This window comes from Indicator indicator, chromosome 19 (assembly GCF_027791375.1).
Source record: "Indicator indicator isolate 239-I01 chromosome 19, UM_Iind_1.1, whole genome shotgun sequence".
Taxonomy (NCBI): Eukaryota; Metazoa; Chordata; class Aves; order Piciformes; family Indicatoridae; genus Indicator; species Indicator indicator.
This window is the reverse complement of record NC_072028.1, coordinates 15435733-15460801: the sequence shown is the minus strand read 5'-3', so window position 1 is coordinate 15460801 and position 25069 is coordinate 15435733. Positions and strand designations below refer to the sequence as shown.

Sequence of the window (25069 nt, the reverse complement as noted above, 5' to 3'; positions counted from 1 at the left end):
GGGATCAGTCTCCACTGTCTTTAAAATGGTGGCTTTTTCAAAGTGGCTTTTTTCTCTGTTACTTTTTGTGACTTTCTTCTATTGACTTGATCCAAAAAAGGAAGTTTTCCATATAAAACATCTCAGAGTTGAAAATGTATAGCTTCTATATATGCAGTTTGTACAACCAGATTTTACTGTATATATATATATATATATATAGTTGTATGTTTGGCAGTCGGTGTAGACAGAAGTAGCTAAAAAGCAACTAGAACAACAGTGCTTCGTTCAAAACAGGAACCAACAGACTTCAAAGTATAATATTTTACATCAACATTGGTGCTGCAGCTTTTCAAGTTAGTTTTCATTAGGTACTTGGTATACAGTAAAACTCTGCTCTACATTTATTTATAGTTTCATCTTTCCAGGCAGAGTTTACTATTCATTAGTAATCCTAAATGAAGAGTCAGATGGGTAACATATTCCCAGGTAGTAGCTTAACATACTGCAGAAAAGTCAGTTTTGTTTTACCACGGACTAGAATCCACTTCAGTAACATTCCCTGAGGCAATCCACTGTTTTATTGTTTTGTCCTCGAATCATTTGTATATATTTGCTATTCTGTTCCAGACAGCTTTGTTTCTTTATAACTAGACACTTAGCAATGAAAGTTAACAGATGTCTTTTTCTAATTTTGTATTTCAGCAATTATGCTTCCCTCTAATGCCCTCTTCTGCTCTTTTTCCCCTCAAAAAATCGCAAGTTAAAAGATAGCAAATCAGTGTGCTTGATTTTCATAAGCTAGGAATCCAGATCTTTAAATGAATGGTCATTTTTGAAGATGCAAATGTGTGAACTGAAAAGAATCTTGTAGATGGGTAACAGAACAGAATTAATAAGCCATGAACAGTCTGAAACGTCTCTCAAAGAGAGAATCTGTGGTGCTAAACAATCAAGGGTGGGGAGAGGTGGTGGGGTTGAGAAATACAAGAGAATGATCATCCTTGGTCCACAGAAATGTACTGAGCAAAAACGCTATCTAGCTTTACATTCCTAATGGACTAAGGAAGTTTCTCCTGATATAATTTCACCTTTAACATTTCAAGAAAGCCTGTGTATAATCAATGCACTTAAAGGTTTAAGTTTCAGTAGCTTCACTTAGCCTTACTTTGTTTATAAAACAAAACACACACAAGCACACTTCCTAGAGTGCAAAATACTTCAATGACAGAACTCCACATGTAGTTTTTGGAACAGTAATCCTTTGCTCTTCCTTGTCATCGCTTCCATTGCCAGCAACGGTTTCCTTTAACCAAAAAATGCAGCTCTACATTGTTTCTTCAGTTTTCCAGAGGACATAGTTCATTTATATAAACTCATTGTTGGACTTTGATACATGCACATGTAGGCATCACAAAGTAGTCTTCGTGCACAACCTTGAATTTTTCTGGAATCCAGTGAGTGCAATTCTTCTAGAGACATCTTCAGGTATTCACCAACTTCTGGACATGGGGTAACTTGTGGAATGTTGAAGCCATTCTGACCTCCTTTTGACCACAGGGAAAGAAAGATAATAGATTAGGGCAGTGTCTCTTTGCTCTTATAATGTACTCTAATTGTGACAGTATCACAACTCTTGAAAATGCCTTCTGAAAAGCCTACATTTGCCACTCTGGACCACTGCAGGGTAAACTTACACGACACGTGGGTTGTTCAAGAAAGATTGCAACTGGTGTCAGAGTATCTTGTGTTCACTGACAAACAGGCACCCACACAAACACCAACAAAACCCCCACCAGAACGAGAATTTTGGGTTTTCATTAACACTAAAAATTCTGTACAACTATGAGAACGACCCAGTTACATACTCCACCTCAAAGTTACTGAATTTGTTAATAATGTAACTCGTAACAGCTGATGAATTTACAAACCATAAGTGTCTGTACCTGGCTTGCAAGAGTAAGGCAGAGCTTGTTCCTGGCTCTTTGCCATCTAAAATTGAGCAAATTCAAACACTACAAGTTTGGACATCTATGACACCGTTTCCCAGCAGACATTTTTAGCTTACAGCACTTGCTGAAGAAAACGATTTGTGATACAAACACCCAAAGATCAGTAGGAGATAAACCAGTGAGTATCATCTCATGTGATCTGTGGACGAGAAGCTCAACGTGAGCAATCAGTGTGCACTCGCAGCCCAGAAAGCCAACCAGATCCTGGGCTGCATCAGGAGAAGTGTGGCCAGCAGGACGAGGGAGGTGATTCTCCCCCTCTACACCACTCTGGTGAGACCCCCACCTGGAGTACTGTGTCCAGTTCTGGAGCCCCTATTACAAGAGGAATATGGACATGCTGGAAGGTGTCCAGAGAAGGGCCACCAGGATGATCAGAGGGCTGGAGCACCTCTCCTGTGAGGACAGACTGAAAGAGTTGGAGCTGTTCAGTCTGGAGAAGAGAAGGCTCTGAGGTGACTTTAGTGTGGCCTTCCCACATCTGAAGGGGGCCTACAAGAAAGCTGGGGAGGGACTTTTTAGGATAACAGGTAGTGATAAGACTAGAGGGAATGGAACAAAGCTGGAAGTGGGGAGATTCAGACTGGACGTAAGGAAGAAGTTCTTCCCCAAGAGAGTGGTGAGACCCTGGAATGGGTTGCCCAGGGAGGTGGTTCAGGCCCCATCCCTGGAGGTGTTTTAAGGCCAAGCTGGATGAGGCTTTGGCCAGCCTGATCTGTGTGAGGTGTCCCTGCCCATGGCAGGGGGGGTTGGAACTAGATGATCCTTATAGTCCCTTCCAACCCTGACTGATTCTATGATTCTACGATCTACACTCCTGAAATGAAGTGGTTCTTTACAGACTTCAGCCATACACATTTCAAGCACTCTGAAACAAAGCTTGTGTGCCTTCTGGCTGTTAGAGGGAAGAGACTTTAATCCTGTAGCAGTTTCATTTTCAACAGGAGGCAACATTCTTCTGCTCCCACGAAATCACACTGTAACACAAGGGTTAAAGAATGCTTCATGCAAAGAACTGTTACCATATGTCTGACACTTACAACTCTTGCTGTTTTTTCTCATGTGCCAGGACTGAACAGAGTCCTTATTTAAACATATTTAATGCAGCAGTATTTAAGATAACACTTGTTCTACTGACATTTCTATTATTACAGGGTAACTGTTTTCCACTGCTAACTCTAAAGAGATTCACAGGAATGACATAGATGTTGCAGTGAACCACTATTTCTTTTGTTATGAGGACACCAACACCAAGGCATTTAAGGAAAAGCAGTAATATTTGTGTGGTATGTGATAATGGTGCACATCCACTTAAACAGAGACTGAAAAAACACCTTTCTGCAGCCAATTACTTAATTCTCCCTGCCAAACGTCCAAAGTACAGAAAAACGTGTGAAGAATTCAGCTAGAAAACTTCTGCAGTAGTTTCTGTTTAGTAAGGTATCCAATTTAGTTCAGATTATGCAAATCAGTGGCTGCTACGAAACAGCATCCAATACATCAAGTTAAATGACATTAAGAGCCCCAAAATAAGGCACTGAAATTTAAAGTAGTTTTTACATTTAAAAAAAAAATTAAGAGAAAACTAGTAAGAATAAAACAAAGCTTACCATCCCGATCTGCCATACTGTCAAAGAAAAGCCAGGCGGAGTCATCCTTCCCATATTTAACAAAAGCCACATAGTGGCTCGTTTCTATACAGAGAACAGCAAACAACTCCATCTTCTGGTTTGGGATGCATCCGTGTCGCCAGTCCCAATCTGGCAGATCTTTAGGTAGTGACAATGGATTGAATTTATGACTCTGTCTCTTGGGATGAAGATGAACCTACAATTGAAGTGATATTTCAGAAGAGAAAAAAAACCAGCCCGTAAGATTGTTTCAGTGGCAGCTAAAAGGAACGTTACTGTTGAACTGAGGACTAATGACATTAGAGAAGGAACTGTAGTAACAGCAGCAGACTAAACGTTTCTTCTACTTTTCCCCACCAGTGCAGTTCATACTGCCCAGAAAACTCAAATCAAGGATTAGAACAGAGGTCAGATTTAATACAACTATTTTCTACTATGCTCAGGCTTGAAAACAAACCATGGCTGTGACAGCTTCATGCAAGATAGCAAACAGCTCTCAAAGTGAAGCAGTTCTATGCCATGAATTTATTAATTCAAATGAGGCCACATGCACCTAAAATTAGGATTTAAAGCAGGCAACAAGAAACAAGATTCCAAGTTCTCTCGCTCACTACTTCTCCCCTGTATTCAGTCCTGCATTTGGCAGTTGTCATGATTTTAGTAGAATACTGGATGAATACCTTTGAAGGCTCAAGTGAAGTTCCTGGCTAAGCTTTACTTGGTGTGCATATCTGCACTAGTGCTGACCAAGAGTCTCACTATGCTCTTCTGCCCTCGTTTCAATTATTACAGCACGTACTATTTGGGTTAACCCCAAGCAGGATAACCAAGACTGTAACTTACCTGTGTATTGCATGTTTTGCAGAACTGCTTGATTTTCCCTGCAGAAATATCAGTATCTTCGTAACATTCCCTACACTCATACATAGCAAGTCCTCCACATATACGACACTGCCTGGGAGCTGCATTTTTAAAGAAGACATTAGTCCCCAATTGGGAAAGCTGCTTTTTTGTTTTTAAGATAAAGGGTATGGAAAGGAGGGAGGATAACTACTTATGATGGAGAAACACTACATTAAAAAAGCTAAAACCAGACTGCCAATCAAAGGAGAAACGTACCAATGTATCTAACTTCTTCCCTTTGATATAATGCGGAGCGAGAGAAAAACTTTTGGAGTGTTAAGTTGCAAAAGATGATGATAAAAATTAAGTCCCATTAACTGCATGAACAAGTAAAAACAGGTTTCTAAATCAAGTCAGTTCTCTCTCATCGTATTGGTACAGCTGGCTTAGATCCCATCTCTCAACAACAGAAAAAAAACACCAACCAATAAATCCTGTAAGCTGATGGCCATGACAATGGAAGAAAAGGCCATGACAGTTTCAGTGATTAATTCTAATCTCAAATTAAACTCCGTGTGTCTTTCCTTAGGCAAGTCAATAAAAAACTCAGAAGACAAATGCTAGGAATTTAAGTTCACAAAAAATGGTGATAGACTTTTATAGTAAAAGAAAAGCACCATCACTACATGCTGCAGGTTTCCATATGAACCTCAAGTTCTCCTAAGTTTGATAAACTCACGACCAAAAGCTTAGAAATAAACAGCACAAACTGAAGACTAATGTAGTTAACACTGTAAATACCTATTAAGCAATCAGTGCTACACTTAGACATATTAATGAATTGTGTTCTTGTTAATAATCTTATCTTGAAATAAGTTTAGTTGCACAGATACTTATTAATCCAGTTTTACTTCTATACATTCTTCTGAATTATAGCTTTTAATTGACATGAAAAACAAACCAACCCCAAACATTTTAGCCAATAAACTTTCCTTTCTCCTCCACCTGAACATCTCATAGCACTACCTTGTTAAATATTTAAGGAAAAGCCCCACCAAAGTACCCAGAGTACTTGCTTTTACTATGTTAGTCACTCTCGGTAACTCTCTTCATTAGACAAGACAGTGTTATATACTTACTGTCTTCAAGTAAGTCTGTTATATTCAGTTCCAAGGAGGGAAAAATTTTGTTGAACATTTTGAAATCTTTTCCAAAGCGAGGCATCTGGATAATCAGGCAAGAGGGGGCCTAGGTGAAATGTCAGAGTACAATGTAATGAGCTTAAGACTGGTAACGATCTCAATTTAGATACATACTTCTGACACTATAAATGTATGTGTGCTATTTAAAATTGGAGCCCATTGACTTCAAAATTAACAAGATGGTAAGCAAAATAAAGACTTGGAGAGAAAAACTACAGGTAAAAACCCCACAAAAAACAGTAAAGTGGCATCTAAATCACTGTCAAATGTCTTAACTCCCAGCTGTGCTCAAGTACTAGACTCCACTCCTCCATCTGAATGGGGAAGAAATAAAATCTTCCCATTGTAAAGGTTTTTACAAATAAAGGCATCTCAAAACATTAATCCTTAAGACAACTTACTGGCAGTAACTAACAAGTTTTTTTTTTTTTTTAGTAATTCTTTATCTAAATTAGTTTGGTCTGTTGAAAGGTTGTATGTCATTAAGGCAACTTTATTTTTGTAACGTATGCATCCTGTACCACTGACCTCATACTTGTATTTCCAACATGTCTGCATTTTGGTTTAGCTCCAAATCCTACTTTTGTCCCATTGCTGAATAAGCAAATACCTAGGTATCATCTTTTCTAACAAAGCAAACAGCTGTCACCAACCTCTGCAAACTTCAAGTTGCTGTTGATGAATGACCACTCTAGTAACTGCTGAATTGTTGGGACTCCAACTTTCTCATTTTTGTCCATAAAAATTTGATAGAAGTAACAGTCTTGTACTTTCTGACCTGCTGATCTAAAAACACATTAAAATTAAAAAAAAAGATTTTGAAGCTCTGCTGTAACAATGACACTATTCTACTAGGAAAATAATATCTACCAGAAAATAGTCTATACAACATCCTCTGTGCATTGAAATGTATTGTGCTTTACAAAACCAAAACCCAGTAACAATAAAGTGCTTTGATAATAGGCAATCAAGTATGCAATGAATTCAGAAAACTTGAAGAAAACAAAAGCAGCATCCATTCTGGAGTATGTTTTTAAAACATATGCCTACGTATTACTGAACTGAGAAATAATTCGTAAGCAAATGGAATACAAATGGAATAAGAGGCACCTTCCCTTACTTTTTATTTTACACCCTTCAGCTGTGATTTCTGCCACAGAAGCACATCTGGTAATTACCAAAAACTACGAATACATTCCTACATTAAGATCTACTATTCTAATTATAATAGTAAATATTACTACAATTATAGTATTGTGCCCCAGCTGTTTCACCAGAAGAACACATTAGCCACAGACAGTTTCTCAGTACATTGTATTTCAGAGTTGAAGCGAGGCACTAACAACTGGGAGGGTCTTACAAGCTACTTTCTAAACACTTTTCTATACATACTTGAAGTTATTAGGTATTGTGTTTTCGTTTGGTTTTTTTTTTAATCTACCAGTTGATTACAAACACTGACTTCTGTCTAGGCAGAAACACAGTTCCAGAGGCATGATATGACCTCTCATCCCTTCATATTTTTTTTTTTCCTCCAAAATTCTCCTATGGACCTACCACAGAAGACAGCCCCAATGGCATACTCCAATGGCATCTACCCAGGGAAGAAGAGCATATCATCACACACAGATGCTCCAGTTATGGTGTTGAAGCCCCCATATCTCTGCATAGCGCAACAGAGGGCACTTAGGTCACACACCACTGAGCTAAAGCAGCATATAGACCAAAACAATCCCTGCAGTGAGGAAAGGACTGAAAAACTATGGGAAAAATGCCTTGCAACACTGCTGCTGCCACAGGATGCAGCAGGGAAGCTGGGAATAGCAGGTGCCTGGTAGGAGAACGACAGCAGTGTAAGACAATCCCTACCTCTGTTAAACTCAGTTATGACAGCTGAATCCTTGCAGTGCCTCAGTCCAGAATGAAGGCATATGTAAATACCAGTAACTGTTACTTTGTTACATTAAGAGAACTCAAACCTGGTCAGGGCAGACCATTGAAATATTTTTATCAGCCTTAAAGAAGAAATGCAGACAAGTTTCCATGCATAAACAGCAATTCTGCAGTCTCTGCAGCCTGTCCCAGGAGTAAGTAGATACATGGTGCAAGCCACATTAAGAAGTGCCATAGTGCTCTTACAGCAGCCATCCTCCAGCAACACTGGCAGGAAGACAGCAAGGCTCCAAAGTACACAGCACAGGGACAGGGGAGCTTTGTCCAGCTCAAGCCAAACTGTTCTGAGCTTTTGCAAGAGACCAGTGGGGCAAAACCCACCTACGAAAAAATGTAGGATAGAGTCAAATTTGTCAATATAACTTTATTATATCTTACTAGAAATATAAATCATAAATCAAAGGTGCTCTAAGAGCCACCTCAATTTGAAAGGCACTAGATGCTCTCTCCTTATCAGCCTCTATAACTGGATGAGTTCAGAAAAGAACAAAAGATTCACCTTATTTTCAATAGTGGCTCAACTCTCAGAATATGGTGAAACAAAATATTTAAAAATTCTTCTGGATCTAGGAGGAGAGGAAAAAATATTGTTAGTATGCAAAAGCAGATACATTATTCAAGACTGATTTTAAATAAAAGGTTTCAAAATTTTAACAGGAAGAAAGGTTCATATTTTACATCTTTATTAACACTATAGGATTATGACAAACTATAAACATTTTCATGACACAAACTGCTATTTACTGTTTTGGTGTCAAATGGCCCCAATCAAAGGCATAGACTCAACATGGTAAAAAAGCTTTCCAGTAAAGATCAAAAAGATACTGTGTATTTCAGAGGAATCACTTGGCACCACACTTTTCTGGGAGAAAGAAAAGCTTTCAGAAGAAAACAGTGAAACTGCAGAAAAAGTGGTGAGTAGTGACAGCACCACACATAAAAAAACCACACAATAGTACAAAGTTCATCTAGAGACCAAGCTCTCTTATGAAGAATGCAGCCAACATTAGCTTCCCAGAGGTCTATTCTCCCCCAAAAGAGTTTTCTGGAATGTGTCTCTTTCTAACTGCAATAAATATTGGTTTTCAGCATTTAGCATTTTCAAAGAAATTAGTGTTCTCCCAAACAAAACCCAAACAGCTCCATAATACAATGCTAATCAATCATTACATGCAGCAGAAGGTTGGGAACCAATTTTTCTGAAGTGATTCACACATTATTTCTTAAAATACTCAAATTCTTAACCGTTGTGACAATGAAATGTTGTAGTGCAAAGATTATTCCTCAGGGACCAAAGTGACATTTTGAAAGACCCCTGTCTTATCAGCATCTTCATTTCTGAGAAAGAGCTTTAGATCTCCCCTAACTGCTAGAAGGGAGTGGGCATAGGAAGGCAAGGAAAGAACCAGTCAGTCAAAGACTTAGGGCAGAAACTGTTCAGCTAGGATTACAGACCCAAGGAAGCAGAGATGACCTTTTTACCACCCAACAGTCACTCAAAATTTGTGGTAAAGATATTATTGCTACAGAGAAATATTTACGTGTTTTGTTTTGGTGTAATTATACAGCAAGGTACTTCAGTTCCTTCACATTATCATTCTTAAAAATCTCAAAGAAAGGAAGACATCCCCAGTTACCTTTTTCCTCTGAAGTGAATCCCGATGCAGCCTCAACTTTTTCAAGTATTTTCCTCAGTTTCATTATTTTTGTAGCACATACATATCCATATCTAAGATAAATGGGTTTAAAGCACTATTAGCTAGTTTCTGATCAAGTCAGAGAAGCAGGGAAAAAAAGCTGAAATACAGGTTCCTGAATCCTCTTTTGACTGTGTTCAGTATTTCTCTAGAGCTTGGATTGACTTCTCATGTTCAATCTGACTATCAGGTTTTTTAATGCAGTATAAATTTTGTGTAGTGCTTAATGTTCTTGTACAGCTTTTTTAAAGCATTAACTTACCAGGATAGCTGTTATCTGATTTGTCAGTCAACTAATTCTGTTTTCACTCTAATTTGCACTGCTTAATACAGCATTTTCAGCATATCACATAACAGCGCAACGGGAGTTGTTAACAACAAAAAAATAATGAAATATTTGAGAGAAAGATACAGAACTGTATTGCTGACCTAAAACACTGAAGTTTTGTAGCATTCCATCTTTTCTGCTAAAACTTTACAAGAAATGTAAAGGAAGTTTTAAGTACAGTGGAAAGGTAGAAGTAAGACTTTCAGCCTTCTCAACCACCTGAGATTTTGTCTGCTTGGTGTAACCTACTACCTATACTACAGAACCCTGGAACACACCAAAGTACACATACTCCTACAAAGAACAAGAGATTAGAAATCATCTACTCATTCCAGGAATCAAAAATAACTGTGCTAAATGTTCAGTGGCAGTCTACAGTGTCAGCATTACAATTGTTATTATTTGCATGTTTAACAAAAAATAAAACTAAAATAACTTTCCATGCAGATTTTTGCTGTATTACCTTTGTTTATTGTGTCTAAGAAATTACCAAAGCTCATGTTAATTCCTTTCAATAAAAGCATTTTGACTTGTTTAAAAAAAAAAAAAAAAAAAAAAAATCAATGAAACCTCTGAAGCCCTGCCAAATCTATCCAATTATGAAACTCCACATAAAATAGCCCACATACTTTCCTTGTCAAGGACAGCATTAAAATCACAGAAATACAAATGCTGCAAACAAATGCAACTTGTGTTTATCAATAATTTCCTAGTCATACCTACACAAATTTTACAACAGTTTTATGCTGACTGCATTTCCAAACAGAGACTAGCAAAAATATTTTATTGCCAAATATGATTATTTCCAGCTAGCACTGATTAAATTTACCATGGCGAACAAGTAAATAAAAATAACAAAAACTGAATGGACTGGCAGCAGCAGCTACCCAAATTTTTCAGGCCTGCAGCACAATCTAGTGTAAAATTTACATGAGACCAGAAAGCGGCTCGTGTTTTTACTTACATTCTCAGAGGATTCACAATCTCTGTCCGCAACAGCTCTTGAGTCTCACTATAATACTCTACATCATTCTTTTCTTTAGGTCTGAGTAACACAGTGTCCAAAACAGAGCTAAAAGAAAAAAGGCTACAAAGAAAAAAAGAACAGTAAGGTGGTTTTGATTCTGAAAGATATAAGCACTTCTAAGCAACGTAAGAAAAACCAAGCAAAGCTGCATACTAAACAAACTCACAGAGGTGTAATTACGGACACAGGACAACACAGCTCTACTAAATAGTAGAAGTCCACTCTAACCCAATATCCTTTTTGCAGCAGACTACAAAACCAGTATCCCTGGTAGCACTCAGCAATGAAGTTTTATGAGACATTTCCCTCCCTCCACCCCCAAGCCTGTGCAATCTTTAATCCTTCAGCCTTTACAGGCCAGGGACTCAGTCAAAAAGAGTATAGACACACAAGGGCCAGTACAATATGGACATTATTAGCAGTTCACATTCCACAGCAAATGCTGCAGAACTTATTCAGAATGGAAGAGCACAGTCACATGTCAAAGACTGCAGTGCACTTCAGAAGCTGCACAGCAATACACAGTCATTACAACAAAGATCACAGGTTCTGCATTTCTAGCACAGGATGTCACTATACAAATTATGAACTTACCAGAATAAGGTGGAGTCTAAGTAACAGGAGTTGTAATGACCCTGGATACCTTTCTTCTTTCCAATCATTGTCTCTAAACCTTCTTTTTCCATTTTTGGAGGAGTGTTTTCTTCTACCACTTCACTTAAGTAACCTCCAAAGGCTGAAATTTTTTTTTTCAAAAGACACTTTAAAGCCTCAAATTTTATTCCCCTTGAGAATTTCTTATTAATGTTTCATAGCTAGGTTGTTGCCTTAGTGTAAGCATTCCTTCTCTGGAACAGAACAGCATTTTATCATACCTGAGACTCACTGTCTTCCAGAGTGAACAAGGCCTTACATTCCACTGACAATGCACCTTAGAGTACTTCAGAAAGCCTGCAGCACGAAATTAATTTTATCCAGTAGGAATGAAGTTCTCTCCTCATTACAGATGCCCTGTTCACGCTATTTTACAAGTATCACTTTTTTCTTTTCTGTTGTCCCAGGCAATACACAACGTGACCCAAGAAATCTAAAGTATCTGAAGTTAAAAAAATGCAAAACCCTGAGCATTTCACAGCAAATTTCCACCGTAAAAACACATGCTTTTCTGTTGCAGGATTTAGAAAAGAATAATTTGACATTACAGAAAAATAACTCTGTTTCTGATAATGCAATCCTATATTGCTGGAGTTGCAAGTATCATTTTCAGACAGATTGCTTTACAGCTTCTAAAGTAAAAAAAAAAATGTACAGTGTAAGAAAAAAATTACTTAATGTTATGAAATTTAAATAAATTAACATGTTCTTGTTTTAAAGCATAAAAAGAGTAATCCACAGAAGCATTATGTTCTGAACAGGCTGATCCTCTATTAATTAAACTCATTTAAGTAATACTACAAAGAACATATTGCAGGAATAAATGAAACAAAAACCCTTGTCAGTTCCCAGATGGTAAGTGTTAAGCAGAAGCCCAGTACCTAGAGAGTTGCAGCGTTCAATCTGGTTGGAAACAGGCTGTAGTGAGGCAAACCTGGAATCTGGCCTGCAGCTTTTGAGTTTAACAAAAAGAGCTTTTTTCGGAGCACAAGTGAAGTAGCGAGTTCCTTTAAACGTCCCATCCGTACAACCCGCACATTCATCTTCCTGAAAATTCAAAGGAGAATTAATTGGTTTTGTTATTTCTAGAATTCTGCAGTATGGTATTTGATAAAGTATCTACTCCTAAGCCACCCCCTCAGGTACTCTAAAGCTTGATATACAATTTATACATTTTAGTATATGAAGCTTCAAGCTAAGGTGTTATTTAACTGGTTTTACTGAAGAAATTTAAGAGTTGCACTTTATTCTTCATGCTTAAACTTTCACTCCATCCAAAATTAAACAAAAATTCTATCAGAAGCAGCTTGGGAGGGGGTCAGAAAAGACAGCAAGAATTAAACCTAGTGAATATAAGGAACTTGACTAAGCTAGTAATTACTCCAAATTCCTTTTGTAGTTAGAAAGAGCACACATGCACTATCGAGCACCTTTTAAACTCATAATCACCAAGTCTCTGAACTGTAGACTGTACAGTCTCAGGACTGTAGCCTGCACAAGAAAAAATCCTGCCTCAGAATGTACACTAAGGAAAAGCAACACAAACTAGATACAAGAATTAAGTTATGTAGCTAACATGATTTAAGACGTATTGTCTGCTTACTAATAACTGCTAGGTTTTAATGCAGAAATGTGTGACAGGCAACTCCAGAAATCCAGGCATCCTAAACTGCAGGCTTAGAACATCTGTGGCAAACTATAGCTTGAGCTTTACCCAAAGAACCCACAAGCTTGAGGATTTTTTGTAACAACTGAAATTCCAGTCATATTCTCACCTACTTTGCTAAAGGTGTTTGCTGTTCTACATAACTGCTGCTTTATCTGAAATGTTATCGAACGTTATCCTGATGTAAAGAACCCCATCTCCCTAAATGCATCACATTCATTTAACTGTAGTCAATCACAACCTTGACAGCAGCTGCCAGAGAGTCATATTCATGCCTGCTGCCCCTGGGAACTGACAAAGGGCCAATAGAACACATAAAGCACATGGCTGTATCACTACCACTCATTACCAAAACCCAGTGCTAGGACTCTGCGTGCCTCTTTGCTGGTATGCAACAGACAAAGAGACAAAATATTGACATTCAGTAGACTCTTGCAGCCAGGCTATTTTATGTAAATCTGCATTTCAAAGAATGTTTAAATACAGTTGGCTTTTTTCATTTTCTATCTCTGTAACATAAGCAAAGGGCTCTCCTTTAAAGTAAATGATCAGTCCTACGTATTCAATTACCCATTGCAACACAAAGACATCTCATAGCCTGGCTGAGGCAGCAGCCATGAGAAGTCAGAGCTCACCCAAGAATTTACCTGTGTCACAAGGATATTGCATGACCACCTGTATGGACAAATTACTCCAGACTGACTGCACTGCAAAGCATGCAGACACCAACTCTCGGAAACAAAACAAGGGACATGCAATTAATGGACAACAATTTATATTTACCAGTTCCAGTCCAGCTAACACTTCATTTACTCCAGGGGGCTGGCCAATCCAGCGGATGACTCCATAGAAAGGAGGATTTTCTTTAACTTCAGCCAACGAACCTGCCTCGAGACCATGTGAGTTCCCAGCTGGGCTTGCTGTTGTTGGGCTCTCCTGGTTAGCTGTAGCATTTACATCACCAATTACTGACTGAACAGATAAAGAGAGAGGAGTATGTGCAATAGTACCATTAGTGCTCGATGTTTTTGTCAAGCTAAAAGGGAGGGAGTGAAATCTGTTTTCTGTAGACACAGAGTTTGTTAAAGGTGGTTGCAGAGGTGGTGAAGAATGCCCAAATCCAGGAGATGAATCAGTAAGTGATTTTGCAGGGTCTTCAGCAACTGTTAAAATCAAAACAAAGATGTCAGTAAATATTGAATGGCTTTTTCCCCATTTTACAAAAAAGACTTAGCTATCAAACCAATTAAGCGTATCAGCAACCACATCTGATTTAATGGGTGTCCAGTGTAAGAAAGAGCAAGGGACATGCAGGAAGATGCTTCTCACTTGGCAACACTGGAGAAACTAAGCTGGCTGAGGAGACACTGCTGTAGCCCTTCCACTTTTACAACCAACAGAAATTAACACCACAGAGGAAGGAGATGCTAGCCAGCAACTACGAGAAGGTTTAGACCAAAAACTTTTTTTTTGTTTGGTTTTTAAGTGCAACAGCCCCAAGGGTTATAATTCGAATGGGAAAAAAAAGGAAGTCATTGGACAGTGTGACTGCAGAAAGCATTTTGCTCACAGCTCATACAAGATGAGTAATTGATAGCAGACATGATTTGCAAATGGAAGTGTTTATTCCTCTGGCTCTATCACAGTATACTCGGGTTCCAACACAAGGAATATGTCAGTGTCTATAAAGAATAAAGGATTTAAATAAGTCATGACTAATGTAGTGCTCGGTAAATAAGATCACAAGTAGACGTAACAGCACAAGTGTTGTGTATCTTATCTCTCTACATCGTCTCTAATACACAATTCGTACTGACAGAGCAAAAGCCTCTTATCACCTATTTTCCCCCATAGCTTTATTAACTGAAGTTAGAGAGGGTTTATACCTCATTTAAAATATTATAATAAACTATTTTTAAACAGAGTTTCAAGCTGTTGGAACAATATCTGTTAGGCAGCAAAGAACAATTTTAACTCAGTTTCTTTTACAGTTCATGGAAATCAGGGGTACTACTGTCACAGGTTTCCAATGTAAATTAACAGTCTTAGATTAGTGTCTACCCTTCACTTGCTGAGTCAGCCACACTTTAGAAAAGTTGACTAGGTAAAGAAGAACAAACTTATCTGGAAGCAAATCGAAATAAACTGACCCTTTAAGTATGTGCATCCATACTTGTAAGAATTCAAAGAGAGATTTTACAAAAATAACTTTTTAAAATATTGAAGAAATATGTATGCTAAGTCAGATTATTTTCTTCCTCTTCTTCCAGGCTGATTAGCTTACATAGCAGAATATTAGTTCCCCTCCATCTCTAACATTAGCTAGAAAAAGACAAGCACAAATAAAATTACTCTGTATACTTGGCTACAAGGAGTATCTTTGTAACTTCCTTCCAGGCCTCAGCTTTTATTTTGCCTGCAAGACATAGGCATTCCCACAGAGCTGCATTCACACTGCCAAAAACATCATCTTCTACACACAGGATAACACAACACGTCCATCAACTAAGACGGAGCATATTTTCATGGGGGTTCCAAGATGCTTTTTATGATATACTATATCTTCCGCCACGACAACATACTCCAACTGTTTTAAAATTAAAACTCACACTTGCTTTATTTGAAGAACATCAATCCACTCTAGTTCTGATTTGTCTTGTAAATAAAGTGTATGCCTACATGAAAAACCATCATGTCTCTTTACCTTCATCAATATACCATGGGGGTTTTGCTTTCGTTTGAGGCTGAGAGTCAACCGATGAGCCATTTAATGTGTAGAAGACTTCAGATCTGTTTCTATTCCCAGGTTCAGAGGTAGATCCTGGAGAACAACATGTTTTATTGAAGAGATGAATCTCTATTAACACAAGGTTAGCTACACACTTATTTCATAGCATAAATTTGTTACTCTACTTCCAAGGAGACAAAAATGCCTTTCCACAAAACAGCAAACTCTCCCATCAAAGCTAACACAGTTCTAAGCTTGCAGCAAAGCAACAGCTTATCCCAAACAAACATAATCCTCCAAACTGAAATTTCAAGTCACCTGCCTGAAAAGCAGAAAATGCCCCTAAAGTGCAAATCTTTCATTATTGTAAACCATGGGTATAAGCAGGGTTTTTTTGTTTTAAAAAATAAATTCAGAATAAATAAATTATCAATCCAATTCCACAGCTATAACTTGTGCCATCGTATAACCAGTTACTTTGGTAAAGACCATCTTTGTCATTATCCAATGCCAGTGTCCAATTACAGAATATATTGCTACTAGTATTCTACAAGCCATAATAGCCACTCAAATGACACTGTATTTTCATTTATGGCTTTAAAAAAAAAATTCCCTACCACTTTTTTTTTTTTTTTTTACCCCTGGGTGGATTTTCAGCTCTGGCTAAAACCAGTGTCAAAAGAAGCTTACACTTCAGAAATTTGATTTCAGTTTTGAGTAACGGAAAAATTAACACATTTACTATTAAGTAGATCTGTTCTTGGGCTACAAATTTGGAGTTTTCTAGTCCTGCAGAAAGAAGACAACAGTAAACTAGGTTCATTGAAAACTTAAAAAAAAAAAAACACAAAAAACCCACAAATAAATGCCACACTTTTGGAAAACCAGAACACAGCCTTGAACTGTTGTACTAGACAACTAGATAATATGCTTTTGAACTTTTGATAAATTTCAAATTGATTTTTCATGAAATTGAAGGTATTTTGAGCAGTCTTAACTTAAACTGTCTACCACCTCTATTATTGTTAAATAAAGTCATACTACTTCCAGAGAAATTTAAGTTGATATGTAACTGTAAGTGACAGAAAACACCAGGCAACACTTTTTCCTAAGCCACAGAACTACTTTTGTCCACAGAAACTTCTACTCTTATATAGGTAAAGAAAATTTCTTCCCATACATACCTGTAGCCTTTGGCTTACTATGATTGAACAAGCTTTTGTCACTACCACCTCTTGAGGTATAGGCAAGCTTGGGAGGTCTCCTGTCCTGTGACACAGTCTCTAAGACATGGTATATAAAGACAGTATTAGCTTCCTTTTTCTATGCTTTCACTATTTCATAGAGAAGTTCATGAAATCAAGGTCTAGCATCCAAAATTCTACAAGTGAGTGGAGTAAAACCTTGTTTGGTACAGAATCACTATTTTAAGAGTATGCAATTTGCTTCTACCACATCAACAATTACGTTACTCTGAAGTCTGCCATGATTTCTTGGAGACATCAAATAGATGGACTTCACGCTCTTCAATGTATGTGCATGCCTCCATTTTAGGAAACAGATGCATGAGATTATAAACTTTGCTTTCTACTAACACATGTAAAACAATAGTTCTTTTCCTAAAAATGGGGAATTCCCCATGAATTCCTCAGAGGGGAATTAATGCAGAAACATGCATCTCAACTAAACCAACAAGCAGGAAGTGAACATAAGAAAAGTTAACCAAACTGAAGACAGAAGACAATGGTTACAAACCACAGGCTGTACAAGACTACACACTCACTAGTACTTGTCTTCAGATACAGTACAAACAGGAATCAGGGGACTGTAGTGGTTACAAGTTAACACTATTCAGTGAATTACTACGGACAGTGAATTTTCCAGTCTTGCTAATAATTTTTATGTACTTACAGATTGCATGAATAAGACTATCACACATTTTTGAGCACAGAAAGGAACACCTTTCTAATCCAACAAATTTAAATTCCTGGAGTAAATTGAACAACATTCAATTAAGAAGATTCCCACTACAGACACTAACACATTAATGAGTACTATACAGCTGTGTAGTGTTGTAAATACTATACAATTTGACAAAAATTTTGTTCAATATTAAACCTTTTCTACTAGTGAGACTGTAACAGAGTAGAAGGAAACTGAAGGATAACACAGGTTACACTAATTCAAGTGAATTTAGGATATTCATTCTGCAGTATTACTTTAGTCATGTAACTGTGCCTAGGCTGAGATGTTATCAAAGCCTGCCTTCTGGTTAAGAAAGCAGAGCATACCTGGAATAACATCATTGATATGCAAAAGAAGTGTACTTTCAACACTTGCAAAACTGCACAGCTGTATTCCATTATATCTTCCATCCCAGTTTCCAATAGGATTATCCTAGAAATAGAAAAGCATGTTACATGTATCTCAAGAGAGGATTTATGCAGTATAGAATGTAAAAAGTAGAAAGTGCAAGGTTTGACAACATATACCTTTTCCTGTAACAAACATTACAGATTACAAAGACAAAACACAAAAACTGTTCTTCTGAGAAATATTTCCTATTATAATAAGCATTATTCTACTAAAATCCATACGTTATAAATAAGTTAGAACAATTCCAGTGCATTGTTAGGCAACAGTTACTGCAATAATTACCTGATTTACAAAACCAAAACACTCTGTAACTACCTAAAATTTAAAGCTGTTCATTAAGAAAAAAAAAAATCTATCAAGGTGCTAGAAATCATTTTTAATTACAAGTTTCACATTTTCTTGAAAGACCAACTTTTGAACATAAAACTCAGTGTTTTTAAAATAAAACATCAAACAAATCAAAATACGTGGGGAAAAAAAGCTTTAAAAATAGCTAACAAAGGCATCCAGTTTACTTTTTTTTTTTTAAAGGCAGTACAAAGCCAGTCTCACAAGACAAACACTCAACTCTATTACTTCAAGACTGACATCTAACATTGCAAGTAGCTCAGTGGAGGCTCCTCAGAGTAACCAGTTATTTTTCCTGAACTGTTTAGCATCAAATAGGATATCATTTACCTGATGCCAAAAAAACCCAATCATCACCAAGGGGCATCTTTGGACACAAGTGTTTATTTCCCATTTTAGGTCAGCCTCCGCTGAAGTAGCTTGTGGATAATGTTTCTTCATCTATATTGCATGTCATTTAGTAGGTAACACACATGCAAAAATTATTAAAGTCAGATTATTTTCTTACCATGTCCACTCCAACAACGTATCCTAAACTTTCGTTGCCTGGTAAGACATCACAGAATATAACTGTCCCATACTCTATACTCTCTCCTATCTTCAGAGAAACCCTGGAGTTGATCTCCAGAGGAGGAAGTTCTACCTGCATTGTGTCAACTGGAGCTGCATAGTCACTTTCCAGTTCATTGTCATCATCTTCCACCAGCTCCAGTTTGTCCAAAGCAACAAAAACCCCACAATCCTCATCACATCTGAAAAGCTGCTTGCCTTGGTACTGTCCATCAGTGAAGCCCTGACCACGACCTTCTTCCTAAGTGTCGGAGGAGGAAGAAAAGGAGGGAAAACAAACAAAAAATGAGCAGCATCTTTTAGGCAAATGCAGTAAGAATTTGCCCAATTAACTGTCGCTATACTGGAAGAATTCTATTGCCAGAATTTGTGGCAAGTGTACACACACAGTTAGGGAACAAACAGTAAGATGTCATAAAGTAGCTGTAGCCTCTCCACTTAGAAAAGCTTGTTTTCTTTAGATGCAAACCTTCCCAATAAATTTTTGCCGTGTCAATATAAGATTACTTCATACTAGACATAATGACTCAAAAATTCCATTTGGGTGCCAAATAAAGCAAGCTGATTTTTAGAAGCTTTTGGGCCTGATATTCCCCAAGGTTCTTAGTGAGAACTGTAAACAACTTGGGAAATATTTAAAGACTTTGAAAAATACACCTCTAATGCAAGAGTGGCACTCTCCTGAATCTAATCCTTCAAAAGCTTATGGCTGACATGAATTTTGCAGAAATACATCACTAGGAGCACACAACAACAATATTTTCTATCTTAACTAGTTGCCATTTGACTTGTAGCATTCTACAAAACCATCAGCCCTGAAAAAAAAATGTGACTGCCTCTTTAAATAGATGTTTAGCTCATCTTACAAAATATATATGATGCTCCCTCTTAGCAAAAAACTTACCAGCAACTCTACTCCGAAGTATATCCCTGTTAGGGACCTTTCTTGCATTAAGGGTCCTCTGAAGCGAACAACTCCAGGAAATTTATCATCTCCTGATCTCAGCTGTACTCTAACAGGTGAGCCAATATCTATTTGGATGCCTTTAGTTAATCTGCTTTTGCTTTTAAACAGACTGTATCTTTCCTCACAGTTAGTAATGGCCAAAAGCAACTCAGCTAGTTTTTCATTTATTTCTATAACATCCTTCTCATCCACAAACAGGATTGCATGAGGTTGTTCCAGAATCTTTAATCCAATCTGCAGTTTCTTGCCCTTACAAGGAATATTTCTGGAGTGTCCCAAAGAAGAACGGTCTTGAAAAAACTGCCCAATACTACCTTTGGGCACTTTCAAGAGCTTTTGAGTCTGCTTGTCTATGACACTGCATTCTTGGAGAAGCAAGTAAAAGATCCGCTCTTCCCAGTAGGATGAACTCCCTTTTTCTTGACTCCATAAGCCTGAATTCATTGTGCTTAGAACTTCTAAAGCTGCACGGAAGTCCTGAAGAAAAACAAGTTGCTTGTTTACATATGCTGTTCTTGACAAATTCTACTGGTGGGTCCAACCTTTATGAAACAATGAAATATTCATTTTGCAAAGAACTAAATCCAGAGCGGAAAGCCTAGAATAAGAAAAAGGGGGGAAAAGGCAAAATTAAACTGGAGAACTGCAACTAGTCTTAAACAACACAACAGAAAATCATTTAAATCTGTGACTAGGCTCACTCTACCTGTAGAATAAAAATAGTTCAGCAAAATCTCAAACAGTAAGCATAGTCTTCAAACAGCCATAGACCGGCTGGTCATGGACATACCCATTTCTACTTGTTACTGCTGTGTATTTCCTTTCCTTTTCCATTTCCCTCAAGCAAGGAGCTATGGAAAATGTAATGAAATAGAGAAAAGAAATCTTAATTCCAGATGAACAGGAATAAATATCCTGCTTGAGTTTGCAAACAGTACTTTATGGAAGCTTTCCACTCTTTTCTCGTGTTTTAGTGTACTTACTACTGACAAAGTGCACTGCATCTGTCATCCCACATAGCATTTTGATTTAGTGTAGTAGAAAATTGTGTCAATGTAACAGAGCAATACAAAATGGAAACTTTAGTAATTTATAACAACCATTTCTTTAAATAATAGAAACGGACAGCTCTAGTAAGCATTAAACAGCATATGAAAAACAAATTGTGCCTGCATCACAATGTGCAATTCTGAAGAAAAACCTATAGAGTCATCTCTTTTTATCATTTTAGAAAGATAATTCATTTCAGTGATGTAGGAAGCAGATCACCCTCAGTATTAAGATAGTGGAAGAAAACACACGAGTTAAATGTTATCCTAAGAATTATAGTTCTCAATCAATAAACTACACAGGAACAATCTGAAAAGACAGAATTTCCTCGCACATGGTAGCAGATACAGAAGGACAATATATGTACATATATATATATATGTTTACAGTTCAGATCATACTGGATACACGACAAAAGATCTGCAGTACCTTAACCAGACTTTGTTCTTCTAAAGATGACAGAAAATGGTAGTGTACAAGTTAAGAAATACATTGTAATGTAAATTTCCCTGTCAGTAATCCAGGATGCCACTGTTTGCATTCAGTTAAAGGAAAATCTCAATGGTTATTTATAAATTTAACTCCAGCAAATAAAAAGCAAATACTTTTTGTCCTTGTGCCTTCTCTTGCTAGATCATCTCTCTGATTGCATTCAAATATCAGGAAAGTTATTTCTATTTCTCCTACTCAGCTAGATCCCAGCTTCAGAAGCCACTAGAAAGCAGTGGAATCTGGCAGTACTGTACATATTTTCATCACGTTTTTAAACAGCATACTTAACGAAACTTTCCCACAAAGAAAAGTAGTAACAAACACAGAGGTCCTGGAATTTATGCAAAGTAGCACCTCTCAGTCACTAGGAATTCACACATTTCTGTGCTGACTTGCTGAGCTTCCTCATGAGGCTCTTGTACCACACAGCCGTTCAAACTGAACATAGCAGCTTCTCTTCACAGACCTTACCCGTGGGTGTCCAAGTCATCATCACACTTTTGACACTGCTGCTGCAGCAGCTCACAGGAGTTACACTGTTTAAAGTGTTTCCATCTGAGGGACATAATCTGGACAGTTTCAGACCTCACTGAGCTGAAGTCTGGTAGACTGTCGATCTGTTTTCAAGTTACAAAATATTTTTCTGCAGTTTCATTTGATACACATAAATGGGCTTTAATGTTTGTTGATGATTAACAAAAAAACTGACATCAGAGTGAAATAGTAATATTTTATGAGGGAACTAATTAAGAATACAAGAGGATCCCTCCACCCAAAGGAAACATGATTACACGATCATTAGTTTTTACAAGTCTACTCAGATACTAAACTAGAGTTCCATCCAAGTTCTGCTAGTTCCCTCCCCTTACTTTTTTCCAGATGCCAGGAAAAGAAGCAGATAGTGCCTTGATCTTGATAATTCCTTTTTACCTTCTCCGTTTCCAAAGGCTGAAACACTTTATTTTTTTTTTTTAAATTCCACAAAGATAAACAACTCCTAATATGCTGCAAATAACTGCCTCTGACATACAGGGATCATGGCCTTTCTATTCCACTTCTAGAAGTAATTAACTTTAATAGGTATTTATTGAAACAACATATTAATGGAGAAGTCTGTTCAAGATCTTTTAAAAAACTGGTTTTTTTTTTAGAATATTACTTTTATATGTTTTTTATTAAGTATACTCTGCTTGCAGGTCCATTGCTGCAATATTACATAATCTTCACGTGTTTAGTAGTAAAGAATTCAGTGTAAAAATATGTTATCATTATATAATCTAATTGCAACTGTTAACTTTATATGGTGCATCGTCAGCCTTTCAAAGCTCTAGTCATCCACAGAGATGTCATTAAGTCACTGAATACAGTATCAAAAGATTTCCATTATGACAAACTTCATTATCACTATGTAAAATGTCTGTCTTTGAAAACTTATCTACCACCACTGTGCCTGCCAAAGAAAATATAGAGCTCTATACTGCAAATTCCCTTCTTTTAGAATAATAAAATTCATAAAATAGTATTTTAACAGCACAGAAAAGCTTGCTGAAAAGAATACCAATTTCTACCAATATATCAGAAATATAGGTACATTAATCGCTGATTTTAAGATTGGGGGGTTTACAGCCATTTTTCATTGAACCATAGAATTGTTTTGGTTGGAAATGACCTCGGAGATGATGGTCATTATTCTGCAAGTCAAGTGTACTTGCTAACACACACACACACACATATATCGAACTAAAATCAGAATAAAATACCAGCTTTTAGAATAAGTTAACTTGGGAACCAAACAAATCATGATTAGCAACAAGTCAAGTGCACAACATCCCAGCAACTATAAAACTCTGCACATACCAGAGTGTACTTCACAATCACCACCAATGTTGAAGTGTCAGAGCCTGTTCAATTGTGTTGTTCTGCTCCACCTACTACCAGACAATTTTCAGGCTCAAAGGATTTTAGGAAGCGACAGGCAAAACACAGTTGTAGCTGCAATACTACATGTTTTGGAAAACAAAATAATTAAAAATTGTCAGAGGTAGGCCATAACAATGCACCTACCTAGCTTCAAATCTTCCCTAATTTCTTTTTTTTTCCCCTGCCACTACAGAGCTCTCACCAGAAAACCAGTTTGCTATGAAATACAAGAACTTTATTTCTGCCGTGCCACAGCCTTAGATAACTACACAGAGATGTCTGAATCAGCTATCAGGTTTCTGCATGAACACAGAAGTCTTACTCTGATTCCAAGTATAACATGAAAAGGCAAAAATAAATTGTATTGTTTCTTACAGAGCTCTCACTTAAAATACCAAGTTTAAAACAGTTGAGATGCAAATTTATGTTCTTCAACAGTCCAAAAATCGTTTTCAAGGGAAGGTTAGTATCAGAACAAGCAAATTTCATTGCATCTCAATGTACACAGAATTCCATGACTGTAATACAAGCCATGAGTGACAAAAATAGAAATCGTATCTTCAAAACAGTTGCTGACACATTGTTCATTACAAATTAACAGTATGAATGTATATGATTTCTAAACCAAAATGCAGCTAAAAAAACTCCACTAAAACAGATTTTTGTAGGGTGTTATAAATTTGGTACAAATACTGCACTTGAGAATAAACACCAGTATCAGCTTTCAGAACACTCTGGAATTACTAGACTTGGCAGGTATGCACCAATACCACCATCATCACTGCTCTGCAGACAACCCTACTGACGACCCGACAGGAAAGTCCTCTCAGTAAAATGAAACGCATACGTTCAGATTTTGAAACGGAAACCAAAACATATTTAACTTCGTTCGTAAGAGGAAGGTTTAGTGGCAAAAGCGATGTATCGCCTAGCAAGATATGATGCGACACGTAATAAACCTGCAAGTCACAATGCAAGGCTGGTTTTGAGAATAATTATTGTCCCCCGCCTTAGCTTCGAGTATTTTTGCTCTCTGGGCGTTTACGCGCAGGACATGAAAGGAAAGCTCGAAACACTTTTTAAGTTGCCCGGGGCTTAAAGCTGAACTATCGGAAACATACAGAGGGCCTAAGCTTTGCACCCCCGCACAGCCCTGAAAGGACCTACCGCCAGCCCGAGCTGGCCCCGCCGCTGGGCCTCGCCCCATCGCCGGGAGCCCACCGCAGCCCAGCCCCACCGCCGCCGCCGCCAGGGTGCGGGCCCGGCCCGCAGCGGTCCGCGCGCGGGGCCAGCGACCACAGGAACGGCCGGGGAGAACGGAGCGGCGAAGCGGGGCCGTGCCGCGCTGCCCAGCCACATCACCGCGACCTGACGGCGCCAAGCAACACCCCACAGCAGCGCCGGGCCTCCACGGCCCCTCTCTCGCTCACTTACCTCTTCACGCCAGCGCCGGGCCTCAACGCCCTGCCCGCCTGCGGCACCACCCCTCTGCCGGCTCACACCCCCGCGGGGCCCCGCCCAGCGGCCCGGCCCGCTCCACACTCCCCCATCGTCGTCACAGCAGCCCGAAGCTCCAGCCGGCGAAACGCTCCCTGCTGCCCCGGCGAGCCCGCCCTCTTGTCCCCC

The 25069-nt window shown here is 38.1% G+C and overlaps 1 protein-coding gene across 2 annotated transcripts; it reads right to left on the bottom strand.

Annotated features, from left to right (window-relative positions):
• Positions 1–1024: 1024 nt before the first annotated feature.
• Positions 1025–20459, bottom strand: CYLD (CYLD lysine 63 deubiquitinase). 2 transcript variants are annotated; one of them, XM_054389894.1, is made up of 16 exons: positions 19919–20459; positions 18953–19255; positions 18012–18117; positions 16905–17003; positions 15697–15813; positions 13776–14155; positions 12208–12373; positions 11267–11408; positions 10610–10732; positions 9258–9349; positions 8120–8186; positions 6321–6453; positions 5605–5713; positions 4466–4584; positions 3602–3818; positions 1025–1526 (listed from the first exon to the last, which is right to left on the bottom strand). In XM_054389894.1, exons 1-16 carry the CDS (start codon positions 20423–20425, stop codon positions 1342–1344), a joined length of 2865 nt encoding a protein of 954 aa, XP_054245869.1. In that variant the 5' UTR covers positions 20426–20459; the 3' UTR covers positions 1025–1341. The 2 variants fall into 2 exon arrangements, with proteins under 2 accessions (XP_054245869.1, XP_054245870.1); XM_054389895.1 differs by having other exon boundaries at positions 13776–14146.
• Positions 20460–25069: the final 4610 nt, after the last annotated feature.

Bases quoted from the DNA above. Each gene is read 5' to 3' on its own strand.
- CYLD (XM_054389894.1), bottom strand. From the start codon at position 20,425: ATGAATTCAGGCTTATGGAGTCAAGAAAAAGGGAGTTCATCCTACTGG. The intron at 19,256-19,918 runs GTAAGTTTTTTG...TCCGACACTTAG, and splicing joins ACTTCGGAGTAGAGTTGCTG to GAAGAAGGTCGTGGTCAGGG. The intron at 18,118-18,952 runs GTAAGAAAATAA...TTCTATTTCTAG, and splicing joins ACGTTGTTGGAGTGGACATG to GATAATCCTATTGGAAACTG.